The sequence below is a fragment of the Setaria viridis genome, chromosome 9 (genome assembly GCF_005286985.2).
Source record: "Setaria viridis chromosome 9, Setaria_viridis_v4.0, whole genome shotgun sequence".
In the NCBI taxonomy this organism is placed as follows: Eukaryota; Viridiplantae; Streptophyta; class Magnoliopsida; order Poales; family Poaceae; genus Setaria; species Setaria viridis.
This window is the reverse complement of record NC_048271.2, coordinates 14,813,512-14,836,834: the sequence shown is the minus strand read 5'-3', so window position 1 is coordinate 14,836,834 and position 23,323 is coordinate 14,813,512. Positions and strand designations below refer to the sequence as shown.

General features: G+C 49.1%; 1 protein-coding gene across 1 annotated transcript; it reads right to left on the bottom strand.

The window, feature by feature from the left end:
* Positions 1–2,872: 2,872 nt before the first annotated feature.
* Positions 2,873–3,460, bottom strand: LOC117835320 (uncharacterized). Its single transcript, XM_034714678.1, has 2 exons — positions 3,155–3,460; positions 2,873–3,061 (listed from the first exon to the last, which is right to left on the bottom strand). Exons 1-2 carry the CDS (start codon positions 3,458–3,460, stop codon positions 2,873–2,875), a joined length of 495 nt encoding a protein of 164 aa, XP_034570569.1.
* Between the last annotated feature and the right edge of the window lie 19,863 nt (positions 3,461–23,323).

Here is a 23,323-nt window from a genome sequence, read left to right as displayed (position 1 = left end):
TTCTGAAATTGAGTTGATACCCTGAACCTTTTAGTCTCAATCGAATGGCATATATTCAAATGACGCAATCTTGGTTGAGAGTTCTAAAGTGGGAATTCATCAAATTTCTACTGAAAAAATGAGTTCCAAGTTGTGTAGATGTTGAAAATTTGTAGCAAGTTTAATCCTAGTCGCTTCTCTTCCTGTGGAAGTGGCACGCCGGTGGTGCAAGCCGGCACTCGGTCATCAGGGGCTATGTGCGAATTTAGGAGTAGAGATTCCATTGACTATCAGGCCGTTCGGCAGCGCTTATTGCGGCTTCGGCTGCTGGCTTCCGCTGCCGCTGCTGCAGCGCACCTGTAGCTGCTGCTGCCGCCGGTTTTGCATGGTAACGGCCGTTTGGTCCACTGGAAGCTCAAGGTTACTTAGTCCCTGTTACAAAAGCAATTTATGCAGCAAACAATTTATCAAGTCTCATTTGCCTACTCTTTTTTATAAAATGAAACAATTACAAGGTGTGGGACTACAAATCATAAGGGAATTGTTGATACTTAAAAAATATAAGGTTGTTAAAAATACAGAAAATAAATTGTTCCTGTACCGATAGGAGCGAGGGAGCGGTGACAGCTTATCCTTAGCAATTTCCGGTGTGGTTTCCCTACGGATGCGCTGCTACGTTCGAAAATAAAATTTGTAGCGGTAAATGGAACTACACCATTTAAATGGTGTCCGGCAAACATAACCAACACACTCGAGGGTACGAATCGTACACACAACCTATTACAATTTCGTACATACAAATTACAACATGAACGTACACAACATACATCCCGCGTCTACATCAACGAGATTCCCGCCGCAATCCAATCTCGAACACTGCCCATATCAGGAGTAGCATTAGCTGCCACCCATTCGGACACCCCATAGTCCGGTTCTCGCGCCCTGGACGAACCTGTAGAACTTTCATTGGCAAGGTCCAGCAAATAATTATGCAGTGCAAAACAAGCAATAACAATCTTCGTTTGCCGTTCTCTTGAATAAAGTGGAACTTCCCGCAGAATGTGCCACCTCGATTTCAGGACACCAAATGCGCGTTCCACCACATTGCGAAGACTGGAATGGTGAAAATTGAATTTCTCCTCCAATGTGTCCGCTGCCCTTCTGCTAAACTCCTCCAGGTGATACCTCGTATTTCTATACGGCCCCAGATACCCTTCGCGAACTGCGTAGCCCGAGTCGACCAAATAATAGCGGCCTATAGGTAATCACAAAAAATCAACATTAGTGCACCACATTTTCCAAGTCCAGCTACATGTGCACACTTAGAAGTCCCATACCTGCAGGTGGATGTGGGTACGTCCTTGCCGACATACAGTCACGCAAAACCGCCATGTCGTGACACGAGCCTGCCATCCCAGCTCCTACGTACGTGAATCGCATGTCCATATCGCATATGGCTAACACGTTGAAGCTTGTCCATCCTTTTCTGTTTAGGAAATCCACACGGGACTCACGCCCGACCAGTACTGGAATGTGCGTACCGTCTAGAGCACCTATGCACCCATCAAAGAACGGTGCATATTGGGTCAGCTTGTGATTGACCGTAGAGTACGCTTTATCCTTTGGAGCGATGACTTGCTGGGCAAATGAATACATTACATTTGCCACAAGCGTCATCTTCCTACTAACTGTGTCCAAACTCCGGTCAAATCTTTCTCTAATTTGACGGCAAGCCTGCTGTGTCGCACACGCCCACACAAACATAGCTAACGCCTCAACAGATTCTACCCCTTGCGACGTTTTCAACCCATGATTGCTAACCAACATGTCATGCAACTGAAGGAACGTGTCGGGATACATACGAAAATTATCGAAGCACCGCCTCCTGTCCCGGAGGTTCAGCTCAACCCATTGCCGACCCGTCAGGCGTGGCAGCTCAACTGGCAGCTCAACTGGCGGGTTCCGTCTAGCACGATGAATGCTGCGAAGCTCCGCATATGCGGCTGCAGCTCCTCTTAAACATTTCATATCGAACACAGAGTTGTTGTCGCTGCCGGTGTCACTGTTGTGTTCCTCTACACTACTCATACTTCAAGTACCTGTCGAAAATGAAAACACAGATTATAAGAGAAGGTGAACAACGTTCTGTATACTGAGAGTAGGTACAACTAGTTTGCATCCAAAATGAACGTAATTTAACTTCAAAGTAACTTACCAACAAAACTTATACGTACAACTGAACAGATACAACTAACTAATAGAAATGTTCAACGATCAGATACAACTAAACTAACTAATAGCAATGTTCAACTACCTACTAGAAATGTTCAAGTGAACAGATACAACTGAACAGAAACAACCACTAAAATACCAGAGAAAGGTTCAACGATCATTAACATAGAAATGTTCAACGATCAATACCATAGAAAGGTTCAACGATCACTACTAGTTACAGAAGCTAACAATAATGTTCAACACAAGTGCAACTAAGCAACTTTCCAAACTCTCAGATACACATCCTGACAATAAACAAGCATGGCACCATCACTTCTTGTGGGTCATGTCCCAGTAGAATTTCATCCAGCTCATTCGGCCCTCTTTTGTGCCCAACCCCATGAACGTCGACCGACACTCCGCGCTCTGCCCAAATGAAAACATAGCCTGGCTGTGAAGCTCCGACCCCTCCTCTATACCATCTTCTTTTAGGATCTCAATACAACGCGAGATTTGGTCATGGGTACTCGGCCCACGTAGCAGGCTCCTCTTGGCCACACTCTCAGATAGTTCCCTAATGTACTGCTCCAAGTTGTCACTTCTTTTTTTGGTGGGACTGTCCACAGAGAATTCTCGGACCGGCCTTTTCGACATGGCACGAGCACTGGCACGAGCACTACTAGCAGGGGGGGTCCTGCTCCAAGTCCACGAAATTGCCCTCAGTCCCCATGCTAGGTGTCGCCTCACGAATACCTCCGGCCGTCAGCAAGGTGCCCCTGTCTTGGGGTTCGTGGCCAAACAACTCAAACAACTCGTTGAGAAAAGGTGGAGGCTTCACAGAACTCGACTGGGACCTCGCCTGGGTGTCCTGCAATGTTGAGTGAAAGTAAAATATCAGCATCACAAATAGAACAGTACAAATAAGACGATCAGTAACTTAGGGCCGTCGCAAAGGCCATACCTGTTGGTCCTGCTCCCAATACGTGGCATCAGCAGACACACCACCAGTTTGTGTGTCGCGCCCTAAACCAGATGAGTTTTGCAATGCCCGCCAGCCGAGGAATTGCCTCCTCAAGTTGTTGAGCTTGTTCTGCAGCTGCTTGCTCCCCAATTGCAACCCAGTTTGTGCCCTGAAGCTGGAGTACACATTCCTCCATCCCAACTTAGTGAGGCATCTATCGCTCCAGTTGAGCTGGTTCTTCTGTTCAATGCACAAGTCCAGCAAAATTTTTGTCGTGCCCTCATCCCAGCTGGCACGGTTATTCATCTGAGCACACAGGAGCTGCAATTATATGGCACCGATCTATGGACAACTACGAGCTACGTACACAACTAAGCAATGTAAAATAAATAAATTGTTACTTGCCTTAGCAGGTGCTTTGGGGCGTTTGTGGTGGAAATTGTACGGGCACACGGGGGGGGGGGGGGGGGGGGGGGGAGAGCAGGAACCAGTCGATGACGATGCCAGTGTGGGCACCCTTGAATCTGCCTCAGTGTTGTGTTCCTTGCAGCCTTGCTCCTGAAGCCTAAAAGGTGACAAAAAGAAATCATAAGGTCAGCACAATGTGACATGGAGCTTGCATCTTCGACTATCAGTGGCAAAAAATGTTATTCCAATCTTGCATGTTCGACAACACTAGAGTAAAATACAGATAAGGGAAATAACTTAGGTGACAGTAACATCAAGATTTTCCTAGACTTGATGCTTGGGTACACCACATTTTTTTCTTCAAAGTCATGATCATTACAATGAATTCTTGATCAGTAGGACAGACAAGAGCTTTTTTTTTTTGGCATCCTACTGATCAAGAATGACTTACTGATCATTCAAGAATGACAATTAGCTAAAGTGGATCCTGCCATCCCAAAATACTTTCATATTGACCTAGAATGGATAGCTACCATTCACAACCCCTCCATATCGACATCCACATCTGTGCCCACTGCCCAGCAGCATGTCTAACAACAGGAAGCAATTTACACATTTTTGCTGCTGGGTGCAACAATTGAATCGAGATAGACACCTGCCTTAGTAGTAATTAGAACACTACTTGCTAACTATTGAGTACAACCCCAGAATTATCAAATGAAAGTAAGGAACACAGGATTAGCATAACACATTAACCATGATAAATAGGCATTTGGCGAGAGGGACACAATCTATCAACCTCTGACTTGTCTTCGCTGCACAGTGATTATCTTAGTCCCCTTCTAACACACAGAAAAATAATCAACCAATTCAGTGTCCACTTGAATGTTTCAGACTATTATCAAACAATGCAACCCGATGAAATCAACGGCGGTATAATTTAAGCTTGAGGAGTTCAGGTTTCATGCCTAACAGGAATCACATCCGTAAATGTGAGGTGAAAGCATTCATTCATTCACTAGCGGCATACCGATGGGGTAGCATCCATACCTGTGAGCGAAGGGGATGCAGGGGGCGACGGCGTGGGAGACGGTCCTTCCACCCGACGGCCCACCGGCGGCGGCAGCGCGTGCGCCGGCTCGGAGCTGCGGCGGCGGATCCGGAGGGACGGGCGGCGGTGGATCCGGACCGAGGGACGGAGGGGGCGTCCAGCGGGAGGAACGGCGCCGTCGCCCGGCCGGATGGGAGTGAGGGAGAGGGCCACTCCACGCCTCGCCGGCGGCGGGGAGCGCGCGGCAGCGAGGGAGCGGCGGAGCGGAAGCTGCGCCGGAGGCGAATCCGGACGGACCGCGCCGGACGGAGGGGGTGAGGACAAGCAGGACGGACGGCGGCGTCGCGCGGGCGAGCGCGACGGAGCGGGCGAGCCGAGAGCCCGCCGGCGGCGCAGACCGGGCGGAAGGGACGGAGCGGGGGAGCGGAGGGAGCGGCGGTGGCGGATCCGGAACGAGGGACGGAGGGGAGCAAGCGATGGAGGGGGCGAGAGGGAGGCACTGGAGGCGCGTCGGTGCGTCGGTGCATCGTTATCCTCCTTCCAACGGCTTCCGCGGAAGTCTAGAAGCCGAAGCCATCCGAACAGCTGGGCTGAAAAGCCCAGCCGGAAAAAGCCCAGCCGCAGCCAACCGAACGGGTTGTATATGTTCATGGGCTTGATTTGTTGCATTGAGTGTCCTGATCTCTTATTTGTGAGCCAGGCTGAGTAAATGTATGTGTAGCTAAGTTAAGATAGTACTCCCTCTGTTCAAATTGTAGGTCGTTTTGATTTTTTAGTTCATAGATATTATTATGCACTAGACATGAATCTAAAAAAGCTAAAACGATCTACAATTTGGAACGGATGGAGTATTTGGTTTGTTTGCTTGGATGAGAACCTATGTACGATGAGATGAAAAATAGATTAACAATCATCACATGATATATATATTGCTGCAAATATACTTTTACAGATCTTAATTCAACTTATTAATACTCCTAATTAGACTATATTTAATACTCCTAATTAGTATCCAAACATCCGATGTGATAGGTTCTAAAATCCAATAGTCGAAAGCATCACTAGCTTACACTCTAACCCAAATAGCATGGGGTACGTGGAATCCAGTGTGAATCAGTAAGGATCACATTAGTATCACGAGGGAAAAATGAAAATAACCCCTAGTGGTGGGTAGTGAAATAGAATACGAAACCGTACTGAGCTCCTAAGCAGTGGGAGGGTAAAGTGGTCTTTGACCACGTGCTTATTGAAGAATGAGCCGACGACGCATAGGCAGTGGCTCTATCAAGGAAATGGAACCCTCTAATTTAGGCAGGCAACAAGTAGGTATACACATGAATTAACTTATCAACTACTCGAACATTATTATAGGAACCCGTACTGAATATTGCCTAGGATCCCATAGCAAATACGCATTTCCATTTATGTATTTGCTCATATAATCGTACTAAAAAGGATGAAACTATTTTCATTGTTAAGAAGTACGTGCAACACATCATCAGGAACTTGCATCCCATCAGGCTAGATAGGGCAAACGCAATCAATGACCCACGACTCATGCGCATAGTTAAAGATTTCCAAATGGGCCAGGCCCATTGGGTGGCCCGAGGCCCGATACTAAAAACCACGGCACGAGCACGGGCCCGGCACGAAGTGAATAGTGCTAGGGCTGGCCCGGCACGATGATAGTGCCAGGCCTGGGCCGCCTCCCCGGCACGCTAGGCCAGCACGAGCCCGGCATGATTTTTGGGTCGGCCCGATGTGGCCTGATCTAACTACCATATAAATGCAGAACCCTACCTTATCCTTTCAATTTTCCCCCATTTGGCCATCCACCCGTCCGCCTCCCAGGGTCCTCCCACAGTCCCACCTTCCTGCTTGCTTGGGACGGTGGCCGCCATGCCCACCGCAGGGGGCCAGCCGCCGCCGCCCGAGGCCGACGCGGGGGGCCGGCTGCCGCCACCATGGGCCGCCGTGGGGGGTCGGCCGCCGCCGCCACCACCGCTCGGGGCCGACACGGGGGGGCCGCCGCCGCCACCGCCGCCGCCAGGGGCTGACGCGGGGGGCCAGCCGCCGCCGGGGGCCGACTGTCGCCGTCCTCCAGGGGAACTGGAGCCGGCCGCCGCTGCTAGTGCCGGGCCGGGCACTAGCACGACATGGCCCGTCATGTTGTGGGCTGGCCCGGCCCGATAAAAAGGTCGTTGGGCTGGGCCTGGGCCGCCTCCTCGGCACGCAGTGCCATCCCAGCCCGGCATGAAAACCCTTCGGGCCTAATAGTGCTGGGCCTATTAGTGCCGGGCCAGCATGGGTTAGTGCCGGGCTAGGGCCAGGCGGCCCATTTGGAAAACTATATGCATAGACAATGAATCGTTCTCTGTTTTTTTTTCAAGCTACATCCATTTAGCGTGTTTGCTCTACCATGTGTAAAGATGGCAATGGGTAAATTCCCATCGGGTATGGCCACCCTAGACCCATCCCCGCTATAAAAATTTGAGACCACCAGAATCCCCGTATCCGGCTGTGGGTGGGGAATTTCCCTAGACCCATACCCGGCGGGTCACCCGTACCCGCCAATAGTTTATTTAAGCACATGAAAATCAGCACTTTAGCAGCAACCACCAGTCACAGAACACATAAAATTAAACAAATAATATATAATAATCTCTACTGCAATCACCACTCACATAACACCATCACACAAGTTATTCTATCATTACATTGCATAGCCAAAGGATGTAGGAGCGACCCCATTATTGGGCTTGGATGCAGGAGCACTGGCGGCACCGACGCTATTCTTAGGATCCAATGCAGGAGCGCCGGCGACGACGTCTTCAGCTTGGGCCTCTGGATCTTGCAGCTTTAGAGTGTCCACGGCGTCGACGAGCTCGGGATCCGATGACTTTAGTAGGCGGTCAGCGTCATCCTCCTCCTCCACGATGTCCCTTGATGGAGTGAAGGAGCTAGTTAGTGCGGACTGTGGAGTGAAGGAGCTGCAAAGCATATGAAAGGGAAGCAAGATTGTCACCGTCCGTTGACGCTGCCGTGCTCGGTCGCCGACATGGCGTCGAATACGGCGATTTCTAGTCGCTTGGATTTGGAATGGAGCGAGGGGGCGGGGGCTTGTTCGGCTCTTCTTGTAGCCTGTTGTCTTTTTGCGGCGGCCGGCAGTGGACAGGGGTGGGAATGTGGGGTTGGGAGGGGTTGGGGAGAGGATTATATACTTAAGGTTTCACCTTATGGGCTGGTGCCTGGTGGGCTTCTTTACTTTTGAGCTGGGCCACGAGTTAACGGGTATGGGGACTACTGGAACATACCCATACCCACGTACCCGATGGGTGAAGGGTTTGGTCCATTTATGTACCCATGGTAGTGTGTTTAGTCCATATTCAAATCCTAATGGAGAAAATACCCATCGGGTATCGGGTCGCGGGTCCCCATTGCCATCTTGAACCATGTGCCTTCGTAAAACACTACGAGCAATCGATATCCAACAAATCAGTTAATTCCTTGCCAAATAAAGTAGAATGACACGATCAATATATACACGTGATTAGACATGGTATTTGGACTGTGTCCTACCGGCAGCATGACTCTTTCATGCCTCGTGCGGATTCGAGTCCAAACTTTTAGACACGCTAGACACGCTGGGCCATACTGGCACAGCACGATAAAACCTTGGGGATGTATAGACAACATCCGAGTGAAACACAGGTGCTATACACTCAAATTTTTTCGACCGTCGGATCAGCAACCGACACCTCTGCTTCATCTCCTACCTTCTGATGCTACTTCGTCTCCTACCTCTCGATGCCGATGCCGCTTTCATCTCCCCTGAGCTTCCTGGCCCCTACTGCTGCCCCCACATGGCTCCACCCTGCCGCGGGCGGGCGAGGATCTCTCTGGAGCTCCGTGCCGACCACCTTTCCTACCCATCCCATCGCCACCTCCCAGTCTTCCACCACCGCCGCCATCGTTGCAAGCGTGGATAATTCGGTTCAAAATGCTCGGGCACGATTTAACTTTTCCCTAAACTTTTACCTAGATCTAAGAACGACCCTCTGCATATATGCTCCGACCATTCATCTACTAGTGGTCTAGCGTATGTAGATTTAAAATTAGTGGAAAAATGATCTTGATTATATATGGATATTGCAGGTGAACTTTAAAATTATCCATGACCAAGCTTTATGGAATGACATAAACATGATATCTATTCTAACGATTTATCATGATGTGTTATGTTTTAGATCATATTAAAATACCATGTATGCTTTGAATGGTTTGTAAATAATGGTTTAAATCCGGTGTAGCGAACATGGCCTTGATAAGCCATTTGTTCATGATTTTGGTGATTCAATGATAACATGATCATTAGAACTAACAAAGTGTTTAGAACATGCCTTGAAGATATTCTAGATCCTAAGGAATCAACCACAACCGAAGACAAGAAAAGAACCAAAGAAATCCATGAAAATAGCACCATCGGATGTTCCGACAACCCCTAGAATAGCGTCGGAGCAAGCATCGGAGCAATTGGTACGCTTCAAAGAAATTGAGTCAAAGATAGACCGTCGGATGTTCCGATGACCTCTTTTCTAGTAGCGTCGGACGAATTCTGAGAGGCAAGCTTGAAAGATGAAGAAATCTCTATAGCACCGCATGATCCGATGGTAGGTCAAAGAAGAGCGTCGGACAAAACATATTTTCTTTGATTCTTTACAGAAGGTTTTGGACAAAAACCCTTCAGCACTGGATGATACGATAGTACCATTGGATGAAGCGTCGGATGAATTTTGGATGAGTTAGTGAAAAACTTGGACGCGGGGAGTCCAACGGCTAGTTGCACTGGATATTCCGATGCAAGCCAAAAATAGACCATCAGAACATCCGATGGTATACTTTTTCACTAGCCATTGGAGTAACGGCTTTTTGAGCCCTTGGGGCTATTTATAACCCCACTACTCGCCGATTTGGAGTTGCTGGAGTGTCTAGGGATGCATTGAAGACCAAAACTCATCAAGAACATATCCCAGCCACCAAAAGTGCTTAAGTGATTTATCAAAGGCTTAGCACAAGCTTAGGAGAGTGATTAGTGCTAGGATAGGCCTAGAGAGAAGTGAGTGCAAGGTGTGCCAACCTTGTGATCAGGTTCTAGAGTGAACCACCGCTGTACAAGAGGTGTGCTAGTGCCTTGGAGCCTTGGTGGCTCACTGGCAAGTCTTCGACCCTCCGGCTTGGTGTGGAACGGCGTCAATGACCTTGTGCGGGGGACGTGGAGACCCCCTTCCTTCATGGAGAAGCTCCTTAGTGAAGACGGCATCAAGGTGACCGAGGGACTTGGAGTGAGCCTTAGTGGCCGAGCCTTTGTGGCAAGTCAAGGGGCACCTTGGGAGAGACTTGATGATCGGGAAACAATACTCTTGTATGAGTGCTTCAACAGCGTGGACTAGTGGTGGCTTAGTGCCTACCGATACCACGGGATAAATCCTTGTGTCAAGAGTTTGCTTCCCTTCACCCCTCCTTACGTTTCCGCATTTGTTTTTATAACTTGGGTGACTTTACTTTCCTAGAGTAATATCTTGATAGGATTAGCTGTAGGTTACAAATTTATTTTGGGATGAGAGTTTCGCACTAGATCAACCGTATATTGCACATCTAGATAGCATGATCTAGTTTATATTTTGATGCAACTAGTGATGCAACATGTATGGCTACAATGTCTACTTGAGAGAAGGACGTCATCATCAACAAGTGAAGATCATGAAGATCAAGCACAAGAAGAAGAAGAAGGAGAAGGAGAGGAAGCCCAAGCAAGAAACACTCACCGTCATCCGTGAATGGATAAGTGATGGAGAATCAAGTTCTTGTAGCTCAAGTGATGAATCAAGTAAGAACTTCACCACTCTCTTCATGCAAGGTCCCTCATCATCGTCATTACAATTTTGCCTTATGTCCCGAGATATGGAAAGCGATGTAAGTGACGATGAATCCGATTCTCCTTCTATTGATGATCTTCTTGAGTTAATCCATGAGCAAAAAGGAATCATTAAGAAACAATCTAAGCAAATAAAATAACTCAATACTCTCAATGATCTTAATGCTACCTTTGCTACAAATTATGAAAATCTATTGTGCAAATTCAATTTGCTTAGCAAGGAGCATGAAGAGCTCAAATCTAAAATTGAGAGCATTGAAAATGAAACTAAGGATTCCTTGGAGCTAGATGAATCATCTATCCTTTGTGCAATTCCTATATCTAAGGTAGATGTTTCAATTTCTTGCATTGATATAATTAATGAATCTTGCTCACCATTTTGCAATGAGAAATGTCTTGAGAATATTGTTGTAGAATCATGTGATAATCTCATTGCCAAGGAGAATAATGAGCTCAAGCAAGAAGTGCAATGGCTCATGAGCAAATTAGCCAATTTGAAGGGCAAGGACAACGTAGACAATGTACAAGATTCTCAAGATAAGAAGAGCAACATCCAACCTTCTCAAGATAACCGTGACCACATGGTGAAGAAGTTTGAGAAGGGAGCTACCGTGACTTGCTTCAAGTGTCATAAAGAAGGCCACAAGTCCTACAAATGCCCTCAAGTGAAGAAGATGAATTTCACCATCAAGAGCCCCCTCATATACACCAAGCCCAATCGCAAGAACAAGGCCAAGAGCAACACATACGTCATTAAGAAGAAGACCAATGGTAAGGTGATTGCACATAAGGTTGGGAAGATGAAGAACGAGTGGGGTGGGAACCGACCCATTTGGATGCCAAGGAAGTGATCACCAACATGAAAGGGCCTCAAATGGGTTGGGTTCCAAAAGACACGTGAAGGCTATAATCAGCCACGTGGAATTTGGAGGCTTGGCTCACAAGAAGATGAAGGTTCAAGTCTAAGGAGCCAACGTCACAACAATTGACATATATGCCTAAATCCCCCATCCAAAGGTAATGGTAGTTAGAACCCAACTCAAGCATCATTGTAGCTCCATTGCTATGTCTAGGATTGTATTGTGTTTTCATATGATATATGTCGCAATGCCTAGTTGTTTTCATATGGGAGGTTGCTTGTGTATCTCTCTAACCCATAAGCAAACTACATGGTTTGATATATATGGCTCTTTCATGATACATGCTCTTTCATTTAGTATCTTTTATATCATGAGCACATTCTATAGGGTTAGCTTCCCTTGTTGTCAAAAACAATGTGCATACTCTTAGTTGGTGATTCAAACACTAAATGCACATATTTAGGGGGAGCTTATCCTATGGTTTGTGATTTTGAGACTAACTTGTTTTCAAGCTCATCTTGTGTAGTCTCTTAATGGCGCATTCTCGATCCGGTGCATCACTCTAAGATAATGCTATTTCACTCTCAATGTGAACTAACAACTCTATAAGAGTGACTATAGCAATATTAGCATTCATGCTTACCGAGTCATGACCTTGCGAGCTTACATTTCATATATAAGTTCAAAGGCAATGCACTCATACATTCCTTATCCTTGTGGTACCTCATGTGTTTCCCTTGATATCCTCTTTCAAGTGGTGCCATCAAGGTAAGAATTCCCTCGGAGGTATGCATTGCTTATTCTTCCAAGTGGTATGCTATAAGCTTCATTTGCTCTCATATCTAGTTGTGCACTTGTTTTTCACACTATCTTGTTGTGCACGCACATCGGGGGAGCTTAGCTTGTATCATGCTAGTTTCACGAATTGTTGATCCATCCTAATAGTCTTGCAAGTGGTATCTTCATTGGTATCATCTCATATGGATCATGGTTCATGAAGATATCTTCCTAGGCTACTATTGTTTTCTTTTGAGCTATGTTTGCAAGGTCTTTAGGCTTACAAATGGAAGAGATTGCCTTTTTGGCGATTTGATTCCAAGGGGGAGAAATGTGGAATCAAAGTAAGAGCTAATGCAAGAACCTATGTGTGAACATACATAGGGGGAGAAATACAAGAAAAAAGGAGAAGTGCATCAAAGGGAAAGGTTGGATGATGGTAAGCATCCAAGCAAGTGTAAGTGGTTCAATTGATCAAGTCAAAAACAATTTTATGCTTACTTTGATTATGTTGTCATCAATCACAAAAAAGGGGGAAATTGTACAGAACATGGCCTTGATAAGCCATTTGTTCATGATTTTGGTGATTCAATGACAACATGATCATTAGGACTAACAAAGTGTTTAGAACATGCCTTGAACATATTCTAGGTCCTAAGAAAGCAACCACAACCAAAGATAAGCAAAGAACCGAAGAAATCTAGGAAAATAGCACCATCGGATGTTCCGATGGCCCCTAGAATAGCGTCGGAGCAAACATCGGAGCAATTGGTACGCTGCAAAGAAATTGAATCAAAGACAGACCATCAGATGTTCCGCTAGCCTCTTTTCTAGTAGCGTCGGACGAATTCTGAGGGGCAGGCTTGAAAGGTGAATAAACGTCGAACGATGGGTCGCAGAGCTCCCAGCCGTCCTTTGGAGCCTAAGGACAACCCCGAACCAGTCGACAGGGTTCACTCCCTTCTTCCTGGTGTACGGCGCTGAGGCGGTATTGCCATCCGACCTCGACTACGGTGCTCCAAGGGTAAAGGCGCTCGACCCCGATCAAGCTGCGGAGGCTCAACAGGACGCGGTCGACCTACTCGAGAGGAAGATTCAGGGAAGAACCCTCGAGGTCGTCGACCTCGTGCTCCAGAGGACCCAAACAACCAAGGACAAGCACAAGCTTTCTCCTACAGCCAAGGTGATCCGACCGGGCGCTTTCCGACTGAAGGACGATGACGGCAACACTTGCTCCTACAGCACCCTAGCCCGAGCACTCTAGGCCTGGGTTGCTCGAGGGCTCCACGAGGGTGTGGCACCACCCCCTCTTTACTTTTTGCGTAACCATGCACCTCACCCGAATGAAAGGGCGCGCCCGAATGAAAGGGCATTCCGTCCTCTAATTCACCCGAAAAGCAACTTATGCTCTAGCTTGCGGACCGATCGGACCCTGCCATGGCAACGGTTATGAGCAGCTGAGCCTCGCGGGCCATGCTCGGGTCCTTAATGTTGTAGCCTACGGTCAACGGGCTGGTCTGAAAGGAAAAGGGCGAAAAGCAGAAATTGCTTAACAGCAAAAACGAGGATGGGTGGGACAAGCTCCCCATCACAATCACAAACGAATTTAAAATTGTTCACTCGGGGGTTCACATTCCCCGCAAATTTCTTTCACACACAAAGAAACTAACTACCCCTTTTCTACTGCTCCCCCTCGGCCGGGTCAGTTGGCGGCGCAGCTGACAAGGATGAGGGCTCTCCAGTCGCAGTCGGGTCGACGCTCGGGTTGGTCTCTATCGGGACAATGCCCGGCTCCACCCCGGCCTGCACCACTGTATCAGGATTGGTGTCACCCTCCCGACTCGCACGTGCGGCTATCCACGAGCGGTGAGCCTCCATGACCCACGTCGCGGTCACGTGCGCGGAGATCGTTCGCGCGCCCGGGGCCAAGCTCCGACCTAGTGCCCGGATCTCCTCGAAGCTCCTTCTGCCAGCTTACCCTCTGCAGATTGCCTTGAAGTCCAGGTCGAGGTAGTGGGTCACCACCGACATAAGCACCCTCAACGCCCCGTGGAACACACCGTCAGAGATAAGCGTTTGGACCATGTCCGAGACCACCGCAAGCTGGACGGCGGGCCTACTGGTACGCGGGCCCGACCCGAGCACCTCAGTGACCACCACCTGCGCTATGTCGCGGAGTTGGTTGAGCTCATCCGTGAGGGAGGACCGTTCTTCCAGGGACCGAGCCAACGCCTCCGTGTTCCAATTGACTGTCGCCTAGGTCGTCCTCAACTCCCTCTCCAGGACTACACAAGAGACCAAGTCAGCGGAAGGAAAAAAATGGGTATGACCCCGGCTCAAACTCTCGAGATGGTGGGACTTACTCTCCATCGCAGCGACGACCGTGACGCGCCCCTCCTCTGACCACTGCAGCTTTTGATGCAAAAGGGCATTCCTCTCACCCAGATCTTGACTCGCGCTCTCAAGGAGGGTATGCCCCTCTTCCAGCTGGGTCACCCTCCCTTGTAGCTGAGCGGCCTCCTGCTCGGCATGCGCTCGAGCCGCTCGCTCTGCCCCCAGGGCCTCCTACGCCGTGGCGAGTGCCTGCTCAGTGGCAGTCGCCCACTCGGCCGCCCGGCGCTCCACCTCCTGGCGCTCTCGAGCCGCTACCACGGCCTCTGCCAGGCGAGACTCCGTCGCGGCAAGCTCCCACTCGGCAGCAATCTCATGCTCCTCCACAACGGCCGCACATGCCACTTGGTCCTGGGACTCGCGATGGGCAGTCTCCAGCTCGCGAGCAAGATCACCGACCTGCCGCAATGCCGCTGCGTCCCATTCCTAATGACCATGCTCCTCCCGGAGGAACTGGGACTTACTGGCCAATATCATCTCCAGGCTCTGCAAGATAAGGGTAGGCGCACTAAGGCAACAGGCTGAATAACAAAAGACCAGGGACGAAGTTAGGATTGCAGAAGGCTTACCTCTCCGATATGCGACAGGTCGACGGACATGGCCCGATTGGTAAGGTCAGGTTCCTCCAAGGCCTCCTTCAACTTCGCCACGACGGAGGTGAGGCCTAACCGCACCGATAGCCCGCCGCTCGCAAGAAGGTCCCAGAGTTCCCGCTCTCTTCCATCGCGGAGCATGAACCGGGCCTTCCCCGGCTCGCCCAGCTGAGGCCACACCAGGTCGTCAGCCGCCTCCGACCCGCTTGAAAACCTGACCGCCATGGTGCCTAGTGATGCCAGGATCATCGCCGCTCTTGAGACAGCGGGACGCTCGAATTCGCCACCCTGGTGACCTCCCCTCCATCGGAAGGAAGGACCACCACCGAGATGTCGCGGCCTGCCAACAACGGCTCTTCCTCCATTCCAGTCGCCTCCAACACGCCAGGCGGGCTCGGGAGGGTACTCACCCAAGCATGGGCCTAGGCCAGCTCGGGGGACATGTGAACCTCCGCTGCTTCATCGGCAGCCTCGACCCTGGGTTCTCCGCTCCTCTCCAAATCCAACCAGGAGGGCGAGCCGAGGGTGTACGCCCCTCCTCCGGGTGAAACGGAGAGCACGGGTTCCTCCTTCACCTCCTCCGCGACCGATAGTGGAGGGAGTGCCACGGTTACCGCCACCGCAGGATTCGCCATCACCGCAGGGGTCACCGTCGTTGCAACCACCAGCGCAGTCGCAACCGACGGGGAAGGAATGAGCCCCATAAACATGGGATGGGCCGACTCCAGTCTACTCATCCCATCGCTTGCACGACCCGATGCAGGTTGGGCATCCACTCCATGTGTTTGGGAGGTGGCGCGATGACCAGAGGAGCTGACGACGGATTGCTGCAAAAAAGAAGAAACGGGAACGGATTATTCATGCCGAAAAACGCGTTCACACGGGCGAGAAAGGCTACAATCACGTACATGACCGGAGGAACCAGGAAGTCCATTGAACAACAATCACTCGAGGGCTGCCGCCCGAACTGCTCCAAGACGATCGAGGGTAGGGGCACCCCGACCGAACCACGGTCGGCCAGTGGACGGCTGTGGCCACCGACCCGTGGCAGATCCGCCGGAGCAACCGGTGGAGCATCCCTTTGCCGAGGACCAGGTGTGTCCACCGACTGTTGGGCCGCAGGCGTATGACCGCGTCCCTCTAGCCGACCGTCGCGCACCGTCGTGCTCGCTATCGGGGACTACGACGCCGGCGGCTGTGGCGGAACCGCCCCAAATTAACCTGACTAAAATGCACTTACATCGCCTGACACACGATCATGCACTTTAAGCAAGTCAACTTTGTCGTCCGTCGAATTTCATACGATAAACCACTTACTCATGATCGAGAAGCATTGCTCACACGAAGGTGAGTGGCACAGAGATTACAACATTCCCATCATATTAACATAGTTTAATAATTTATTACATCAGAGTTTACAAAAATTCAAGCAAAGTTTGCAAGGTTGTAAACAACAAAGAAGTAAAACAAGCGGAAGCTACACGACGATACATAATACCATGGCAAAGCCGACCATGATATCCATTTCAACGATCCATGCTGTCTGAGGTTGGTTTCCACTCAACCGACCAACTCGGAGGGAGTTGGGTCGGCCAAGTCAAACTGGCAACCATTTCCTCGAACTCAGCACTACCTGAAAACATAGCCACATGCAAGGCTGAGCAACTAATACTCAGCAAGACTGACCCGACAGGTGATAACTACTTCACCGACTCCTAGACGTGCAAGGCTTTTTGGCTGTGGATTTGTTTTTGCCAAAAGCATCTAAAGTTGGTCCTTACTTTCAATATTTTAGCCCAAGTTCTAAGTTCATTAACCAGTCTAGATTAGGCTGATACTAAGCAAGCATTGTTTCCAAACAATTAAAGGACAAGTATCAAGATTAATATCATCATCATGTTCCATCTTTACTCAATGCGGAATAGCGATCAAGCAGTCCTAAACTGTGAGAGGCAGACGAATCGATTTGAATTTATTAACCATGCATGGCGAACCTAATCCCACGAAGGGTCGCTTCACTTGTTAGCCATCCCCATCGATCCCTAGGCACGTGTCAGGGCCAAACTTCCCTTGGCATGCAATGCTCCACAGTCCCGGCTTCTACCGTACTGTGACCGCACTTGCACCCACATGATGCACCATGGGAACCTCGTTCCAGGGACAGCAGGAGTATAAGCCACGCCCCAGTTCAATCAGGTACTAGGCTTCCCCATCCCATACTAGTTATGAGATTATTACTTTCAAACACTTAATCACGAACGCCGACACGTTTTGACCTTAGCAACTTCATTACTACACAGACGGGGCAAACCACCACATTGGAACCATTCCCGGTCCCGTCCGTCATCCTTGTAGTTGCAGTATGAGTAAACAAACAACTCCTATAACTCACGAGTGACACGCAATCACTCGACTTTTACCGAGTCCTATTTAGCACAGCAACTACTCGACCTTAGCAGAAGTGTTCAGATCAAAGGTACTAAGTTCATGCATCTACGGTTTCAATCAACTCCTACAAACATAAATGCACAATCATAAGTATCAACATATTGCATAAATTTAAAACAGGGAAGCATGCACCGGGGCTTGACTTCAGGTTCAGAAAAAGTTAGCGGGTCTTCGGGGTCTTGATCTACCTCAGGCTCAACTTCCGCGTGATGTAGTTCTGCGGCGGGTTCCTCTTCCGGCGTAGGGTGGAGCTTGTAGGTTCCGTCGGCGATATTAGCTTCTACACGACATGCATATGCAGAAAGTTTAAAATTTCCATGCTTTCGTATGAAGGATGTAAGATATGACTTATTGCTAAGATGAAAGTGCATTTCGACCGCATTTGCTGAGATGTGTTGTGGTTTAAAACTCGGGGTTGACTTTGATGGTGATTGTGTACATATATAAGATTTCACAACTTAGACTTCACAAGGAAGGTGCGGGTCGCTTTTAGGATCATTTGGGGTTCGTTTGGAAAGTCATTTATTTCTGAATGTTTTTTGTACCTCTTCCAAAAATTACCAGTTAAGTTTACTAGGATTTATATTTCTTTATTTATTTAAAGCGGTTCATCTTCCAAAATTCATTTTCACAACCAGACAGTAACATATGACACTGAGAAATTTACAGCACCTTACTTATGTCATCAATGAGTTACTGTAAAAATTTAGGATCCATTGGACTAGTAAAAAAGAAATAAATTATTTTATTAACCAAAGGTAGCGTGTACTTAACCATTTTTATCTCAAAACCTACAGTGATTTTGAGGGTGAAACTTAATCAGTGGATTTAAGGTGCATTGCAGAGACTTAGGTGAATTTTTCATGAGTTTTAGTGAAGGACAACTATTTCCCATATATTAAGCCTATTTCTCTTTCTCTAAAAAGAAAAGTGTGTTTCTTTCTGTTTTTGACCAGGTTCTATATTTTATCTACAAACTACACTTCACAACTGACCTATTCCAAAAAGTTTCACATTTTTATCTGATAGCTTCCATTACTTATGCAACACGAAAGATTTAGCCTTAGATTATAAATATAAACCTAAAACATTGATTTAAAGTTCTACTCCAGGGTCTTAACTATTTTTCTAAGCTACCATACTCAGAAACATACACCACAGAGTTGGATTTATCTTTTTAGCATTTTTATTCGATTTACTATGATTTCAAAGGCCTAGGCAAGAAATAAAACTATAGGGTATTATTTTCAACAGTAACATGGGCAAATTATTTTTATAAGAAACTAGACAGTTCACTGAGTCCAACAAAATTTATTTGGCATTTTTCTGATTTTTCTACGATTTATGGTGCATTTACAAAGTTTAATCTAATTTCTACCAATTTAAACAATAAATCGAGGCAAACTTACGAGCTAACCCTCGCGTCTAAAGTTTAATCATGTAGGGGTCCCTAGTTCTTACGCTAAGTCCCCAGGAAAAAGATGGGAGACGCAGAGAAGTCCTTGCGGCAGCCGGCCTCCTGGGACTTTTGGCATCACTGTGTTTCAGCATTTTGGCCAACTTTGGCTAAGTTTTTCAGTGGCTTCCAATTTGAATCATGCCAAGATGTAATTGAAGGAATTGTTCTTTGATCTTAGGACTCCATCTCCTAGTAAGGACCTTTCTCGGGTTCAGTTCAACTTTTAGGGGGAACGGGCTTGCCAACATGCACGCTCTGGGTGTTCTTCCAGACTTAGCGCAGAAATGCATTTGTGCTGGTTTGACCGATTTGGCTATGTTTGATTGCATTTTTGATAACCTTTTGTGCATATTTTGGCCTAACTCTTTTAATCAAAGTTGTAACACACTTCCAGCACTACAACTTCGATTTGGGGTCTGACTCGGGTTTAGATATAGAATTGTGAGATAACAGGTTGCAAATTTCAGGAAAAATATGAATTCTAGCACTTAGGTTATTTGCAGGATTTTGATGTACTCCTGATTTGATTCTTGTTTTTGACCTTCTCCCACTCCAAATTAGCCAAAGTGGTTATTTTCAGAATTTTGATGTACTCCTAAATTGATTCTTGTTTTTGACCTTCTCCCACTCCAAATTAGCCAAAGTGTTATTAACAAAAGTTGTTCGAAATTAAAATATTTAGAACTCCTATTTGGGCAAAAATTCCAGTTTGTATATAAAATCTTAAGTTTCCTAGTTAACTCCAAAATGAGCTTTTTAGGGGATTTTTGGACCTTTCACTACCTCTACCTAGTGTCTAATGACTTTCTTAAGTTTAACTACGCCTAATTAAGGTAGAGTTGTTACAGCGGCATCACCAAATGGTGTGGCGACGACCGCACCCGCTTCGCCTCCCGCTCGTGGGCAACATCCCCGCCTGCGGCGCGCTTCCTTGACTTGGGGCATCGGAAGGTCCCCTCGTACCACACGCTTCGCCAGAAGGCGCGGCAGCGAGCTCACGGTGCCCAGTCGAGAACACGATGGCACCCCGCTCATCTCGTGCCCTGAAGAGTTTGAATCACCTCCCGACCCTGAGGGGTCGGAAGACTCAAGCTCCACCTCTACAGCTGACAGGAAACCGCCACCACGAACCCGATGGCTGATTTCTTGCTGCCTCGCCTCCCGCCTCTGGGCCTTCGCAACCTTCTTCTTCTTCCTCTCGTCCGCTGCTGTCTTCTGGGTAGCCTGACAGGCCGCGCCCTCCGACCCCTTTAGGAGGATCGGTCGGGACTTGTAGCGCTCAAGCCCCTGCGAGGTGAATGGCTCAAAATCGGTCGGAAGGTCTGGATGAGGAAGAAGCATGACGTGAGGAAAGAGACATACCAAGTCGGGAAGCCTTCAAGTTTGGAAGGGCTCCGGCATCCCACTGAGGGTCACGTCACCTCCCAACTGAACAACTTGATCGAGGTGCGCCTCGATCTCATTCTTCGGCAACTCCACTGACGACACGTGATCGGGATCCGACGGATCAGAATACTTCTACATTGGCCATGTCCTGTGCCCAAGCATAGCAATCCACCAATGGATGAAGGTGTCGAAGTTCCGTAACCCATTGAGGCCCTCCTCTACACGTTGCCGCAGCACTAGCTCGAGGACCTCCATGTGTTTCTTCTGCTTCGAAGTGGGTCCCCACACCCAGCTCTCCTGTCTCGTCGGCCTCCCTCCGGTGAACTTCGGGAACGGCGCCTCCGTCGGGTTCCGGATGTAGAACCACTTGTTGTGCCATCCCCAATTAGAATCATTGGGAGTGTACGGTGGATAGGCGACCTTGGGCTTCCTCTGTAGCGTGAACCCTCCGATCGGGGCTGGCAGGCTCGCCTTCCCCCTTTCCTCGGACCAGACTCGCCCAGAGAAGAACTTCACGAAGAGGTCCACGTGCGACTCCATTCCGAGGAAGGCCTGGCAGACGGTGACGAAGCCGGCAATATGCAGCACCCCGTTGGGGTTGAGGTGCTGCAACTCCAAACCCCAGCGGTGAAGGAGCCCGCGCAGGAACCAATGCGCGGGGTATCCAAGCCTGCGCTCGTGGAAAGCAAGGAAGGAGATGACTTCGTCGAGCTCAGGTCATGGGACGACGGTCCCCACCTCTAGTGCTCTCCAACCTGCAACTGCATTCGGCAGCAGCAACAGCCTTCTCACACAAACCTTGAGCAAATTCTCCTTCACGATGGTCGGCCTCTAGTTCAACATCGTGCAACATCCGCCTTTCCCCCTATTTAATAGGGAAGGGGTCGCGGAGCCCTGACAGAAAGGAGGCAACTAACGGAACGCGACCCTACGCGACAGGGCGTGGCCCGGGAGGGGCCCACCTACTTCTGCAACGAAACCGCAAAAAACAAGGCACGACCGCACGCAAGCGCCCCTTCGCCTTTTGAGGCACAGGAGCGGAGGGACCCACCATCAGAGCCTCCATCGAACCGAGGCCAGTAGGTAGTCGGGTCGGTCAGACAGAGTGAAGGGACCCACCGTTAAAGCCTCCATCGAACCGAGGCTAGCGGGCCACTCGGGTCGGTTGTACGGTTTAGGCATCCAACGGGAGACAGGTAAAAAAAGTGGAAATCTAACATGTAGGACATGACGACCCCGTCACGAACGACAGATATGGATTCCACTCGGGCCTATCCACTGAGGGTGCCTCGAACCTATCACTTGAACCATCGAGATAAGCAACGCTAGCTTAGCCCCTTCGGTTGCAGAAACTGCGGATAGGGTGATGCCTAAAAGTTCAACCAAGGTAACATCACCGACCCCCCGTTTACTTGCTCTATAAACAAGCACTCATTCATTCATCCATCTCATGCATGCATGCATTCATTCATGCATCATACATTCATCTCATACATGTAATCATTGCAATCCAATTGATTTGCGTCGCGTCACAAAGCAATAGCGGTTCATTCAATATGAGCTGCGACCGACCAGGGTTCAAAGGCTGGCTCGCGAAGGGCTTGAGGCCGCCTCACATCAAACAAAGTCAGGAGGAAAATGCAGATGAAGCCCAAATGGCCTTCTCCTGACTCGCTCACAAGCAGACAGGATCATCTTAACCTTCTCATTCGATCCTGACCTCGAGCCATGCCCACCGAATCTCCATGGAGGGGAGACCAGCAGACCACCTGAGTCAGTCTCCGGAACGGCTCGGGCATCTGCCAAGAGGCGGGTTAAGGAGCAATAGAATGCCACACGAGTCCGACCCCGCTACGAATGACAAACTCGGATTCCACTCGGACGTGCCCGTTGGCGAGCTCACCGAGCACATCACTCAGGCCATCGAGGCAAGCGATGTTAGCTCAACCCCTTCGATCATGGAGACCGCAGACGAAGTGATGCATGAAACTCGACCGACGCCGATCGAGCCCAACAGGCCTCAGGGGCTCAGGCCGCCATATCCCGACTAGGGAATACGACCGACGACACAAGTTGCGATCGGAATGAACACAGGCAGGCACCCCGACTTTCCAGAAGGACCACATCATCCCAACCGACAGGGACACCAAAGTCTGCGGCACCAGAAAAGAGTACCTAAGTGCTCAGCCTTCGACTGACTCTCCAGTTAGCCTCAGGCTCGGGGGCTACGCCCACCGGGTGCGCTCATGCGTACCCGGTGGAAGCCGGACTGGCAACAGATCCCCTCCTCGGGAGAAGGGCGCTAGTGTCCACTCAACTCGCTTCTGGTCAAGGGGGTACCAAAGTGCTCAACCTCTGACTGACTCCTTAGTCGGCCATAGGCTCGGGGGCTAGACCCACCGGGCTCACTCGTGCGAACCCGGCAGAAGGTGGACAACAAGCAAGTCCCCTCCTCGGGAGGTGGGCACCCTCTGCAACTCGGCGCGCCCCTGGGGCCCACGCCAGTCATCTCCTTGAGAGTTAGGCGTCAGTATCTATCTGACGCGCCCTACAGCCTCTGTCGATCATCCCCTCAAGAGCTGGGCGCCTTTACCTACTCAGGGGCTAGAACGCCTGAACCTACTCATCTGCCCTACGCAATGCGACACACAAAGGGAAAAGTGTCAAAAGTCCGGACAACAATCTGCCTCAATAGCGCGATGGGAACAAGAATCACATGTCGAATATAAGCTTTCATTAAGCTAAAAATAGGAGCCCAAAGGCTTTACAATATCATGTAAAGCGTACGAACATAGGAGCTCAAAGGCTTTACAATATCATGCAAAGCGTGCGAACACGAGAGCCCAAAGGCTTTATAATAT